The following is a 15,304-nucleotide window of genomic DNA, read 5'->3' as shown; positions in this document are numbered from 1 at the left end:
ATTTCAGGAGGGAGATTGGCACTTCTATATGACACGTGATCAGCTCCCGGCCTGACTATCAACCCATGAGGGCAGGAATGTAATGTACTTCTGCCCCAATGTCCATGTCTGTTTGAGACACGCGCCGATCTCAACCAGAAAACACTCAGGCTCTTAGGAGGAGGAAGAAACCCCTGTATTAAGTGATTGCATTACAAACGGGGTAACCTTAATGCAATTATAACACATATATAACATAGATAGCATATTTGTCAAATGACATATAAACTGGGCCAACAGTGAATGAGGTAATAATTGACTTGAATAATTGGGCTTTCCTTAAGAGTGAGGTCTGGCTATGGGTCTGGCTTGATTACTCAAGTGGGTGTACAGGTGTCATAACATTATGACATTTTTGGTTCAAGTCTGAAATACAGTATTTGCTTCCATATATTAACATTTCATATATGTCTTGTGTAGATTTGAACATAAAAGTGTGGGTATATCTGACTTAAGAGACAGTAAATATCACTGCAACATATCCAGAGCGGCACTCAAATTATTTCCAGTCCATTTGTTGTTGAATACATGTGTGCTTGATCACGTATGAAATCATCAGTCAATAACAGCAGATGTCATAGCCACATAAAATAATACAATGTTTCTTCTGCCCCATTTATTTTCAGCTCATATATTTTCTGTTTTACAAATAGAAACATGTTGTAAGACTATTTGTTGAGTTGTTATCATAAATAAAAGTTCACTTGTGATTTATGAGCCTGGGTTTATTACTAATGAACTTTACCATCCTCGCAGGAAACCATTATGATAATATGCAGTGGAAATTGCAGGTAACGTGTAATGTGCATGTGTGGCGATAGATGAGCCTCATTAATAATACACTTGTCAAGAAGGAAAATATGTCTCTGTCTCTCTCTGTCTCTCTCGCTCTCTCTCTCTCTCTCTCTCTCTCTCTCTCTTTCTTCCCTCTCAAAATACACCAATTTGTAAAAAACCAAGCACAGTCCAAAAGGTGTCACTGGCACTAAATGGAATGCACCCTAGGGAGTCAGGAGGGCAACCCGGGCACCAGAAGAGATGAAACCGGCGGGGCGAGTCAGGCGGGCGACCCAGGCACCAGACAAGATGCGCCCGGCAGGGAGAATCAGGCGGGCGACATGGGCGCCAGGAGGCGTCGTCAGGCAGAGGCAGAGGCCTCGTCAGGACGCCTTCTGGCAGAGGCGTCGGCAGGAGGCCGTCTAGCAGAGGAGTCGGCAGGACGTCGCCAGGCAGAGACGGAGGCGTCGGCTGACGCCCTCAGGAAATGGCCAATGGGAGCAATCCACAGATAGTAATGAGAGCATGAGACTGACCAGCGACAGAGGCGACCATTGGTGGCTGACTGGAGTTTTGGTAAACTGCTGCAGCACGATGTCTGGCGGCTGCGCCATGGCTGGTGGGACTGAGGCAGACTAACAACTGGCTAGGAAGACTGGGGCAGAAAGGCGACTGGCTGGGAAGACTGAGGCAGACGGGCGACTGGCTGGGAAGACTGGGGCAGACGGGTGACTCACAGGGTTCACAGAGGTCTGGCGCCAACTCGCAGGGTTCACAGAGGTCGGGCGCTGACTAGCAGGGTCAGGGGCGGACAGCTGCCTTGGGACAGGTGTACTCGCCGCATCAGCCCGCCGGCGGGAGACTTGAGGAACAGAGACAGCAGAGACGGATGCGACAGGAACTTAGGACAGGGTGCAAGAAGACCAGGCGCGGCAAGAGGAGGACACTGACCCAGAAGGGAGCAGACCAGAATTGAAGGGAGACTGTACAGGTGGGTTTTGACAAAAATTTGGGCGGTGGCCTTTTCGCGGGCCACCCCACCGGCAGCCATGAAATGCCAACCGGGTGCCCACGAAAAGGTCACTGCTAATGGGGGGCTCAGAATCAGAATCGTACGAGGAGGAAGTGGACACAGACTGGCAAGAGGGATAATCGAAATCTGAATGGAAATCATAGTCATAAGTGCAAGAGCTAGAAAACGGAATATCATAATCTAAATTAAGTGTCAGCAGGAAAGGGACGCGGATAAACAAAATCTGAAAAATCGGAATCCAAAATGTAGTGAGGGGGGTGAATAAGAGAGACGGAGTGCTCAGGTGGACGGACGGAAGTTGAACTATCTATATCTGAAAAGTCGGAATCGTGAAAAACATGCAGAGGCAGAATGGTGTCGTACGGGAGCTCAGAGGCAGAGGGGCACGAGGGAAACGCAGGAGAAACAGTCGCCGGGGAGGGGCCCAGAGCAGGGACAGTCATGGGCTTGGATGGAAAGAATAAGGAGGAAAAAACAAAAGGTCTTACACGGGGGGAACGGGGCTGGCCGGCGGGCTGAGTGCATATGTGGGCGAGGCAACGGCGTCATGTCCGCTGCCGCGAGCTTCCCGCTGGATCCTGGTTTGGTCAGATCATTCAGTCACGGTCGGGCGGGGCAGGGAGATAGAGGGCATGTTAGAGGTGGTGGAGGACCCAAATCCAGGAAATCTTCGAAGCGGGGAATGCGTGTAGTCCATATATATTATTTGAAGGGCAGGGAGGAACAAAAGCAGAAAAACCGGATAGCAAAAATCACAAGCAGGCAGAGTCACATGGGGAAGAGACGTGAGCTATATGACAATGATCCGACACGGGCTGTAATAAACTCTCGGCTTAAATACACAAACACAAACTAATGACTGACGCGCAACAGGTGAGGAGGAAACAATGAGCAGGGCAAGCGGATTGGTGGAAACACGAGAGGCGGGTAGACTCAGACAGGTGGACCTAATCAAAGCTAACACAGAATGTCTTGGAAACAGAAACAGGAACAACGCAACCGGAAGAACAGAAACCCTCAAAATAAACCCACCACCCACAATCCAACAGACCGTGACACTATCCAGTTACAATAAATGTAATATTTACTGATTCTAATCCATTTAATTCCCAGAGGGTAAACATACCAAATATCTATGGCCATAGGTGTCGAACTCCAGTCCTCGAGGGCCAGCATCCTGCATGTTTTCCGGTTTTCTTTCCCCAACACACCTGATTCAAATGATTAGCTCATTAGCAGGCTCTGCAAGAGCTTTAAAATGATCCCAATCATTTGAATCAGGTGTTTTTGAGGGAAAAGATTTGAAAACATGTAGGATACCGGCCCTCGAGGACTGGAGTTCGACACCTGTGATCTATGCAATCACGGTGAAAGAACATCTTTAACTCAAAGTGAGGCTCCATATGCCAAAATTGTTTTGACTGTAGGGTAAGTCATGATAACTTGCATCTTTGGACATTTGACAGCCTTCATGAGTTGAGATGCTACTTGTTTGCATCTGTGAACTGGCCAGGGGGTCAGTTCATTACCTGACAAGTGAATGTTGTCATTAATCCTTGCACTCCTGTTGGGACAATTCGTCCCTGCGCTTTTAAAAAAATGGCAGTGGGTATTGGAGCAATAAGATGAAATGGCATCCCAGCGCTTCATTACACACTTATCTACACATTCTAGATGTTACTTAGCAACTTTTCCATACACAGCAAGTCAGTGCTGGGCCCACTGTCACCAAGGTAGGTTGCATTGTGAGTTAACCTAGTACCTAGTACTCTAGTACTGCACAAAAGTATTGATATGAGCTATATATGTGTCTTATTATAGATTACACGGATTTCTATGTATTGTAGACATTTGGGGATCCCTTTAACCTCTCTTGTATGTTTTTTGTACAAGTGTCTACGGGATATACAGTCCCAGTGGTGTTCATTTGGTGGAAATCCTAGACTTATAAACAAGGGATACAGTTTATGCCATGATTTTATTTTTATTTTTTTTGGGGGGGGGATGACAGGGTTCAAACAGACTTGGTCATTAGCTTTTCACAAAAATGACAAAAGCAACTGATAATTTCCCCTGCGCAAATATCCATATAATCTTTTTTTTTTTTTTTTTTTTTTAAAGCTGTCAAATAGAGATTTTAAAATTCATTTGAAATACTCCAACAGAAATTACAAAAAGGACAGCTTCATTTTTTTAACAGCTTTGGACACCACTCTTTTGTTTATGTGAAAAAGTTGCAAATTCCACTTGGAATGCCTTACTGTCAGGCCACAATGGTATTGAGACAAATCACTGCTCACTTGGCAGCATGCCTAACGATTTCTCCGAGGAGATTACATAGTCAGCTGCGCAATGGCAAATCATAATACATCATGGAAGCTGTCAGGTGGTAAAAGACAAATGGAAGTGAAACAATCACATGGAACAACTTGTGGATTTCAAGGAGCCCAAGTGAGGAGAGATTCAGCATTTGTTTATTGCAGTTGTGTATTGTAGCAGGTCGAGAAACATTTTTTTGGCTGAAAACGTGGGCAATATCATCCATGATACTATTTAATAAAACTATTTGTCAAATTAGATGAATACAGGTCATGCAATTGCCTTACATAGTAGTAATACGTAAAAAAAGTAAAAATGTTGAATAATAAAGCAGCTTAGCATGACAACAGCCTGCTCAAGAGGTTTTAGAACAACCATTGCAAATAAAAACAGCTGTCCAAAAAAGAAGCACAGTGACTAAATGAATTGTACTTGTACTGTGCCAGCAAAGGCACACTGATCCTTTTTTAGCTCCTTTAAATAATACTGCAAATATTGGAATCAATATTGCCTACGGATATCGTACCAGCAAACTATCAAGAGAAACCATGAGTGCGTGCATGCGTGTGTGTACTTCGTTCGTTTTTTTTTTTTTTGGTTATTACAGGGAAGTGACTCTTGACAAGTGTCAGAGCGGATTTATTATACACCTTTTGGTCTTACATTGGTTTTCTTCCTCTCTCATTGTCCATCTTAACAGTCAGTGCATACACACAGAGTATCAACTTTTATATGAACAAAGATCAGCAAGCCAGTGAGTGCAATTTTATCAGAACCGCACCATTTATTTAAAAAGAAAAAGGCACAGAAGAATTATTTTTTTATTTTTCCTATTTTCCTCTATTTCTCACCAAACCAACATATCAGCAGTTGTTGTTGCTACTGTCTTGCCAATTAGTGCTGGGTATTGTGTCTTAATAGCAAAGGCGTATTGCAATATATTGGGCCATGTTTTTAAAATGGCATATATAGTAACAATGACTGAAAGAAACAAAAGGAAATGATTAGAACAGACATATTCTTTTTCAGAATCCATACACCAATGACAACTATTCGTACACGTTAAACATTCTTTAAAAAAAAAAAAAAAACGTCCACTTTTTTTTCTCAAGCATGCCCTTCACTGTGTTAATATGTACAGTACCCAGCAATTGAGAATAGTCTTTCGCATGTCACTGATGTGGCAGGAATATTATGACTATTGCGCACCACTTTGTACTCTTCTTTTTCTGCCATTTTTGCTCTTCAACTGTAAATCAAACTGATCAGTGACATCGCTTGTGTTGGTGAATAAAATATGGCAAAAATCAAAAGGAACTTGTTATAATTTATAAAAATAGTGAAACCTTGAGACACGGTCGCTTCTGTACAGTTTTTTTTTTTCATATTAGGAAAATTACTTAGCATAAAAAGGAAAGAAAAGAAAATAAAATAAAACTTGAATTCACAAAATCCCCATTTGAAATAAATGCAACATGAGATTCTACTGCTCGGTAATATTGCTGATTTGTCACAAAGCGATCTGTCACAAAGCCATCGGTCCAGCAACTCATTGCCCAACACATCGCACCGGCTCATCCCTCCTGCCAATCACTGCCCAACACATCTCACCGGCTCACCCCTCCTGCCAATCAGCCCTGAACAGCATCGGTTGTCACCGATCCACCACCCAGTATTAAGCCCGGCCTTTTCCCTTCACAATCTGCCAGATCGTCTCCATGCGTCCAGCAGAGCCTTCCAGCAATACTTCCTACCAGATTATCCGTCCTGCCGAAAGAAGCCCCCTGCTCGAAATCCCGTCCTATCCGCCTCCTCTCTGATCCGTTCGGCTACCGCGTCCCCTCTTCTACGACCCAGAGAGCCCCGCCACCGTGGTCCGTCCTCATTTGTCTTCGCCCCTGCAAGTACCATTCAGAAAATAAACATGCTGTCCTTACCTTCACTTACCTGTGTGTGCTTTTGGGTCCGCCATCTCAGAGCCGTGACATGATTGGATTCTTTTGCGCTTCTCAGGAACTCATACAGGAACTTACTATGGACGACGAGATACGACTACAAGACTGTCTGTACCATTTGGGGGGTTAAATCCCATGAAGTAATTGTGTTTATTTGGGGTAAAATACATTTTTACCTAGACAAGCAGCATTGATGTTGTGCTGCCTTTTACTTGGACCCCACTACTGTAGTTCAGTTGCTGGCCAGTGCCCCAAACACCAGGTCATCCAGCGTAAAGACCGTTTCAAACAAATGGTACGAGTGTCTACTTGTGGTGATCCATGATAGGACAAGCCTAATTCATAACCAAAACATTTAATTGGCTACAGTGCCGGCCTGAGCCAATGTGGGGCCCAAGGCAAGATTTGATTTGGCACCCTCCATACTGTAAAAATAATTTACTATGCTGTAATTTGTTTGAATGTGATTATATTGAAGATGAACCCAAATATTGGCACTCCCTGCAGTTACATTGTAAAAGAAAACACAAGCTTAACATAGAAATGATTAACCATAACCCCAATTTAATATTTATATTGATCAAAGCCTAATATGGCTCTGACAGTTTGCCAGTTTGACAGTCAAGCTCGTTTTTTTTTTCCATTGGAGTGTTCAGTGTCCTCAGCATCTGTCTGTTTCACCTAAACAGTGAGTTAGCCGTGGTTGGCGCGGTCAGAAGCTCTGTTTTTGGAAGAAGAGCACATGTGACTGATTAATCAACCAGCTGGGGGATTTGGCACGTTTTTGACAGTGATATAAGTCCTTCGAGGGTCACATTCAAAATAGACAAAGACAAAATTAACAAATAAATGTTTTGTTTTGTTTTGTTTTAATTGATGCAAGGATTCTGTATTAAAAGTTTTTTTTTTTGTTATTTGTGTTTTCTGTATCTGTTGGAAAGAAAAAAAAATGAGCAAAATTATTCACTTAAATATCCAAGCAAAATATATATGCGACTTCATGTGTAAAATAGTCATACTTTCCTTATTTAAACAGTGTCCTGTTTGAATTTTACATTCACCAGATGTCGCTGTGTATTGGTCCACGTTTCAGCACAGTTGGCTGAGAGTTTTGATGGTTCATCATACCAACACTACAAAACAGCAGGCACGCAGATGGTCAGGTACAGGCAGAGTTGAATCACGAGCAGGCAAGGCAGGAGTAACTGCTAAAAGAATTGGCAGAGTGGGCAAGATGATCTGGCGGGAAGAGGCAAGTATATATGCCTGTTGGGTGATTGGTTGCACCTGTTGATGTTGGGTTGATGGAATGGAATGTGGTCAAAAAGGTTGGTGAGTGAGAATGAGCTAGCTGGACAGGCAGGCTGTGAGATATGCATTAGAAAGGTTTGATCGATAGATCATGTGAAACAATGGGCTTTTGCTCATTGCTTTTAGTCGGCTCAGTTGAAATACTTCTTTCTCCTCAAGTGGTATGAACAGTTTCTTAAATTGAGGAAACATTTTTGTATAATCTCGAGAACATGCAAACTCCACACAGGGAGGCGAGAGCGGGCTCGAACTGAACTTGGGACTGTGAGACGTACATGCTAACCTCTATCCCACTGGTCTGCCATGGAGTTATTTTAATGGCATTTTAAATGGTAAATAGGGAAAGACATATGTTGAGTGATCTTATCATGAGCTTGTCTGCTCGTGGTTAATTCTGAACACGGACCCAAATCCCACTGATAAAATGGCGTACACATTTTTACAACATTTTTTCAGTTGTTTTGCAATTAAAAACACATGTATATAGGTCTTTAAATCATTTTTGGTTTATTGCGATTGGCTGGCAACCAATACAAGGTGTACTTGTAGCTCCATTACAACAAATTCAATCAAATTCAAGGTGTAATTGTACATTACAACAAATTCAATCAAATTAAGTATGGATAAAATATGAACTTTTAACGGCTGAAAAATGCTTAATTAGGTTGGTATGCCTTTAAATAATGCGTGGAGAACTTTGGTTCCTTGAGAGTGACACATTGAAAACAGCCAAGATACGGCTCTCAAGGACCTGAAGTTCCCTAGCCCTGTTTTAAGAGTCTGTTGTTAAATTTTCCTGAAATTCCTGATGGCCACCACACCCCTGCCTTCAATTCATTTGATTCAGTGAACCACATAAAATAACATGTGGGTCTATCGTCTGATTGAGTCCACAGTCACTGCACCGGTCTCCCAGGAAATTTTAAAGCACGTTGTCCTTCCCACTGCCGACGAGCATTTTCAAAGCTATGCAATTATATTTTACAGCAGGATTTCACTCCTGTCCACAGAGCACAAACTACCAATACCTGGTGTATTCCTTTGTGGCTGATGACTGAGTATCTGACGAGTGCATGCTTTGAAAATCCCCTTGCAATCACATCTGTGTCCCACCACCCCACCCTACCCCATCCCATCCCATAGTAGCACTGTGCCCGTCATTCAAATATTTCTGAGTTCAATTAACTGAATTTTACAGATTGTTTTTGTTTAATTTAATTGATAGATTCAATAAAATTGACCAAATTCACAAACATGTCTAATTAGTCTTACATTGGAACAAAATTTAGGATGCGCCCATTTTTCTGACAAGCAGTCTACTTTCTGTGACCCAATTACCGATGTGTCAGATGGGAGCAACCACATGTGCGCCGGTACGCCTTAACCGGCACAATGCCTAGTTGCCATTACAGAGGTAGGGACAATGTCATAGAAACAAATGTTACGATGGCCCAAAGGTTGGTGGATAGAATCTATTACACAGTTAGATGGTGTGGTGGTGTGGTGGTCAGGCTTCACAGTATTACTGCAATCAGTCTAGTATCTCATGTTATTTAATTATTTTATTTTTTTAGGACACATTGTTATTAAAACAGTTAGCAATGTTTAATTAGGCTCCATTTGCCACAAGCCACTCAGTTTATCCATTCCCAATAATGAGCAGAATGTGCCAGATGAAATAAAATAGCCTATACCCAAAAATGCTGAATATTCACATATAAGTTTAATCATTTTTTTATGACGTTTGATTTTACCAGGGCATCACATAAAAATAAATGTTTTATGAGTGAATTACACCTAGCAACTACAGCGTGCACAAAAGTACACACACGTCTGTGTGTGTGCGTGTGTGTTTCATGGTCTTTTTGTGTTGTGTTATCAACACAAAATTAAGTGAGGCCATGCTTCACATCTTCCCCGCATAAAACAAAGCTTACTCATCAAATCCCCAAATTTAATATAACTGGACTTGAATTCAATTGTGGCCAGACATGCAATTATAATCAAAGATATAGTGTACCAATTCAGTTACTGTAATATTAGTTAATGTTGCTCCTGTCACCCTGCAATGAAAACCAACATTTACTCCTCTGTACTCATACTTGGCTGAGCAAGCAACTCTCATTCCGTTGTGGCTGATTGCAACACTTATTCTCATTTTGAATCCTACAGGGACGTGGCTTATTCTTTTGGCTCTTCTCACGTTGACATATTGACCTCTCTGGTTATTGTCATGATTCCCTATGGATTGTCCTTTATTTTGATTTAGATCATGGGAGGCAGCGGAGTGGAAAGCACACGGAGTTGCCTATTCATCCATCCATCCATCCATCCGCCTGTCTGCCCGTCCGTCCGCCCGTCCGCCCGCCCGTCCGTCCGTCCGTCTGCCCATCCATCCATCCATCCATCCATCCATCCATCCATCCATCCATCCATCCATCCATCCGTCCATCCATCCATCCATCCATCCATCATGGAAACTAGATGTACATCATCGTCACAAGATGTCGGCGCGTGTAGACGCAGCGGCCACTCGCTCTCCCGACAATGCGTTGTCTTGTTCATCAAACAAGTGTTTGTCTGAAAGTTTTTCCGGTCAGTTTACGCCAAAATACGTGTACAGTCGACGGGTCTTCCTACAAATCCGGAGAAGCAACATTTGCCAACTTTTAAACGCGGAACTGGAGAACTCGCTAAGGGAATTGGGACTGCTACGCCGGCCTGCTAATTCACCGGACTCGCCTGCTGCCCCTCCCCCGGAAAGGAGGCGCCGGAAGCGGTGCGCCAGGACGAGGAAGCGGGGCAAGCGCGGAGGTATTCGAGCTAGGCTAGAGGCTAACCCAACTCGCCCGGCCATACAATCTATCCTTTTGGCGAACGTTCGTTCACTGGACAACAAAATGGACGATATCCGACTTCTGAGATCAGCAAACCGAAAAATGAGTGACTGTTGTGTATTAGTTTTCACGGCAACCTGGCTAAATAGTAACATTCCGGACTCCACTATACATCTAGAGCAGCTAACATGCTACAGATCCGACAGGGCTCTCGCAGAGGGATGGAAGTCGCACGGTGGCGGCGTGTGTGTTTACATCCGCGAAGCGTGGTGCCGGGATGCCACTGTAGTATACAAACACTGCTCACCTCTGACGGAATTCATGATCGTGAAGTGTCGCCCCTTCTACTTGCCAAGGGAGATAAGTTCAATACTGCTGGTCGCTACTTATATCCCCCCAACTAACAACAGCAACAGAAGTGCGGCGCTGAACGAACTGTACCAGGCCATCAGTGAACAACAAACAGCGCAACCAGACGGCTTCATCATCCTCGCGGGGGATTTCAACCATGCTGATCTCAAAACTGTTCTCCCGATGTTTCATCAACAAATCCACTTTGCAACTAGAGGACATAACATTTTGGACTGTGTTTACACTCAGCACAAAGGAGCGTACAAAGCCACCCCCCTCCCCCACATCGGCGCCTCTGACCACCTCACTATTATGCTAATGCCGGCATACAGACCAAGAGTGAAAGCCATCAAACCTGCATTGAAAGAAGTAAGGGTGTGGCCACAGGAGGCGACCTCAGCCCTACAGGACTGCTTTGAGTCAACAGACTGGGAAATTTTTAAGGAAGCAGCCAGCTACAACGGCATCACAGATATTGAGGAGTACACAGACACGGTGACCTCCTACATCACCAAATGCATGGACGACGTGACCCACATCAAGAGGATCACCACACGGGCCAACCAGAAGCCATGGCTAACAGGAGATGTCCACAGGCTGTTGAGGGCCAGAGACAAGGCCTTCAAAGCTGGGGAGAAATCAGCCCTGAGAACAGCAGGAGCCAACCTGTCCCGTGGCATCAGGAAAGCCAAACAAGAATACACAAACAAGATAACTTCTCACTTCAAGGACAGCAAGAATGCACACAGCCTATGGCAGGGCATTCAGGCTATCACAGACTACAAACCTACACCACAAAGCTGTGAGAGCGACATCACTCTGCTCAACAACCTAAACAGTTTCTTTGCACGCTTTGAGGAACAGAACATCACCTTCCCACAGAAAACACCACCACCTTCGCACGACCAGCCTCTGTGCCTGTCTGCTGCCAGCATGAGGAGGACACTCTCCGCCATCAACACCCGGAAAGCAGCAGGTCCAGACAACATCCCTGGCAGGGTGCTGAAAGACTGTGCAGAGGAGCTGAAAGATGTTTTTACAGACATCTTTAACACCTTCCTGAGGCAAGCCATTGTGCCATCAGGCTTCAAAGCTGCCACCATCATACCTGTGCCAAAGAAATCCTCCCCATCCTGCTTCAACGACTATCGTCCGGTGGCACTGACACCCATCATCATGAAGTGCTTTGAACGACTAGTTCTGTCACACATAAAATCCATCCTGCCCCCCAGCCTGGACCCGTATCAGTTCGCCTACAGGGCAAAGCGGTCCACAGACGACGCAATCTGCTCTGCCCTCCACCCGGCACTCACCCACCTGGACAAGAAAGACTCATATGTCAGAATGCTGTCCATAGACTTCAGCTCAGCGTTCAACACCATAATACCCCAACAGCTCACCTGCAAACTGGACAAACTGGGCCTCAGCACCTCACTCTGCAACTGGCTGCTGGATTTCCTCAGCCAGAGGCCTCAGGCGGTGCGAGTTGGCAACAACATCTCAGGCAGGATCACCCTGAGCACGGGGGCCCCACAAGGCTGTGTGCTCAGCCCCCTCCTCTTCACCCTACTAACACACGACTGCACAGCAACCCACAGCTCCAACCACCTCGTGAAGTTTGCTGACGACACAACACTGGTGGGTCTCATCTCCAACGGCGACGAGACCCACTACAGGAGAGAAGTGGAGCTTCTGACCGGATGGTGTAAAGACAACAACCTCCTGCTAAACATCAGCAAGACCAAAGAGATGGTCGTCAGCTTCCAGAGAGGCCGCACCCAACACCCCCCACTGACCATCGATGGTGCTGCAGTGGAGAGGGTGAGCAGCACCAAGTTCCTGGGGGTGCACATCAGCGATGACCTCTCCTGGACCACCAACACTGCATCTCTGGCCAAGAAAGCACAGCGGCGTCTCTACTTCTTGCGCAAACTGAAGCGGGCAAGTGCCGCGCCGCCCATCATGACCACATTCTACAGAGGAACCATCAAAAGCATCCTCACCAGCTGCATCACTGTGTGGGGCGGGAGCTGCACCGACTACAACAGGAAGGCTCTACAACGCATCGTGAGGACAGCTGAGAGGATTATTGGTACTCCGCTCCCCTCCCTGCAAGACCTGTACACCACCCACCTTGGCCGCAAAGCCGTCACGATTGTCACCGATACAAGCCACCCTGCACACAGTCTCTTCAGCCTCCTGCCCTCCGGAAAGAGGTACAGGAGCCTCCGCTCCCGCACCACCCGACTCAGGAAGAGCTTCATCCACCAGGCCGTGAGACTGCTGAACTCCCCCCCGCTCCCCCCTCCCATCCGTGAAACTGCTGAACTCTCTCTCTCTCCACTCCTCTCTCTCACATTCAGCCCCAGCCAGAAGAAACACCTAGCTGGCCCCCCCACCTAAACTCAAACTTTACTCATGCACTTGCAAAATTTGCACAGACTTGATGCTGCCATGTTTAATTTATAATTATACTTCTATTGCACTAGCGATTACACTTAGAACTATAACAACTACCTCAATGCACACAACTGGGACAACCACAGCCAGAGTTGTCCTGCTTTGTCTCGTACTGTTGGATTGTCCTGTCATACGCTGCTACTTATGTCTTGTCTTGGGATACTCTTGCCATACCTGTTTTTTTTGTATTTAGTTTTCAGTTTTAGTTGTTAGTTGTTTAGTAGTTTAGCAACACTAGGCAAAGTAGATCAAACATATTGCACTTTACATTACTATAGATAAGTATCTAGTTTTTTAGGTTTGTCTCATCTTGCGCACCTGCACTTTGTTATTGTACATGTAAAACGCAGAGGATAGTGAGAAACGCTATTTCGATTCCTTTGTATGTTAAGCACATGCGAAGAAATTGACAATAAACTTGACTTTGACTTTGACTTTGTTGTGCACTGGACATGTAAAAATATGACGAGATGACTAACCCTTGGGTGTCCGCGGATTTTTCACTAGCCTGGCCTTATTATCACCCAACTTGGACTGACTTTGAAGGGGTCATAACATTGTCAAATATAAATATATGTTTACTTTCAACACATCCACATGTTCAGTGGCACCAGCCCTATGGATACATAGTATGACTAGGCTTGTCCTCAAAATGATTCATAAACTAGACTTTTTTTTTTCATTTTTGTAACAAAACCTTTATGAGTTTCTTCATGAGTTATATGTGACAAACAAGCAAAAGAATGAAAACAACAAACATTTGAAGAAACACAAAATCTAACAGGTATTTTATTGATGGAAAACCAAAACAACGGTATGTTCCAAATTATTCATACCCTAGTCAAATGTCTTAATTAATAATCAAATACCATAGCTTTTGTCTTTTAAAACTACCCACAGATCATTCCTCTATGTGTCAACCATCATTCTGCATTCCTCTATATGTCAACCATCATTCTGCATTCCTCTTGTAGAATATTGGCCCATTGTTCACAGGCAAAGGCCTCAAGATGGGTCAAGTTGGTGGCTTTCCGAGCCACCTTTCTCATCTTCAAGTTTCACCTCAATTTTTTGATCGGATTCAGGTCAGGACTCTGACTTGACCATTTAAATACATTCACATCATTGTCCTTGTCCATTTCTTCCCTGGCAGTTTTTTTTTTGGATAATTGTCCTTCTGGACCATCCACATTGTGGCTAAGCTGGAGTTTCTTAGCAGACTCCATTTTCATGAAGGATTCCGATGTAATCCTCCTTCCTTTATAATTTCCTCAACCTAAGTTTTCTATAAATGCAACCTGCTCAATATGGTGGAAGCACATCTGTGTCATGGAGAGGGGTCTAATTGCAGGATGTAGGATGGGGGCATGTGGTTCCGAAAACAGCGGAACGGGAGCGCATTGTAAGTTAAAATTGTTTGGACTTCAGGAATGTTGCACAATTTTAAATGGCATATTAATAAATATGGGTCATTTAGCAATACAATTCAGTGGATGTTATGAGATTGTATTTCCTAGCACGGTGTAACTATGAGTATAGGATTGTAGAGTTATATATTACAACAGGTGTGGTCGCAATCACTTTTTGCGTAGCTACTCATTCACATTATTTTAATGTGACAATAGAACATGAATAACATGATTTTAAACGGTGGATTAAAATGTTCAAATGCATTTTGTTGTTGTTAAGGTGATATGAGTTTGAATTGTGCAAATTTACAGTGAAGCAGGGAGGACAGCTAATTTTAAAGTTAAGGTCTTTCGTATAACTTTGACAGATAGAAGTCACTCTGCAAAAGGAAAACAACTAACTTATAGAAGGAAACTGATGCATCTAGCATACTCTGCAATGCACATACATACATCCATTTTCTGTACCACTTATCCTCACTTGGGTCTCAGGAAAGCTGGCGCCTTTCTCAGCAGATTCTGAGCAGTCGTGCTATCCTCCTATTTCTGCTTTTATCTGGAACACTTTGATTTAATTTGCAACTAATGATACACCCCCTGAGCCAAAACACACATATAATTGAATTTTTGACTAAATTCAGTTGTGTGTAAAAATAACATGTTCCTCATTTTGTTTGTTCTCAGGTTCCATCAACCATATATAAAGATGGGCGGACACCAGTGCCTATCATCCAAGGTTCAACATATTATTGCGGCATCTGTGCCAAAAGCAGCAAGTATGCATATGTTGTCTCACATATGCAAACTCATAAC

At 44.1% G+C, this 15,304-nt stretch overlaps 1 protein-coding gene across 1 annotated transcript in view; it reads left to right on the top strand.

The window, feature by feature from the left end:
• Nucleotides 1-15,304, top strand: part of trak1a (trafficking protein, kinesin binding 1a) — a 68,470-nt gene extending 53,166 nt beyond the window's left edge. The window contains exon 18 of the mRNA XM_088410225.1: nucleotides 15,176-15,304. Coding sequence (XP_088266351.1) covers nucleotides 15,176-15,195 — 20 coding nt within the window. The 3' untranslated portion in view covers nucleotides 15,196-15,304. The remainder of the gene's footprint in view (nucleotides 1-15,175) is intronic.

The sequence above is a fragment of the Hippichthys cyanospilos genome, chromosome 3 (assembly GCF_059441005.1).
Source record: "Hippichthys cyanospilos isolate Australia breed blue-spotted pipefish chromosome 3, RoL_Hcya_1.0, whole genome shotgun sequence".
NCBI classification, from domain to species: Eukaryota; Metazoa; Chordata; class Actinopteri; order Syngnathiformes; family Syngnathidae; genus Hippichthys; species Hippichthys cyanospilos.
The sequence above is the reverse complement of the archived record's forward strand: the minus strand, read 5'-3'. Positions and strand labels throughout refer to the sequence as shown.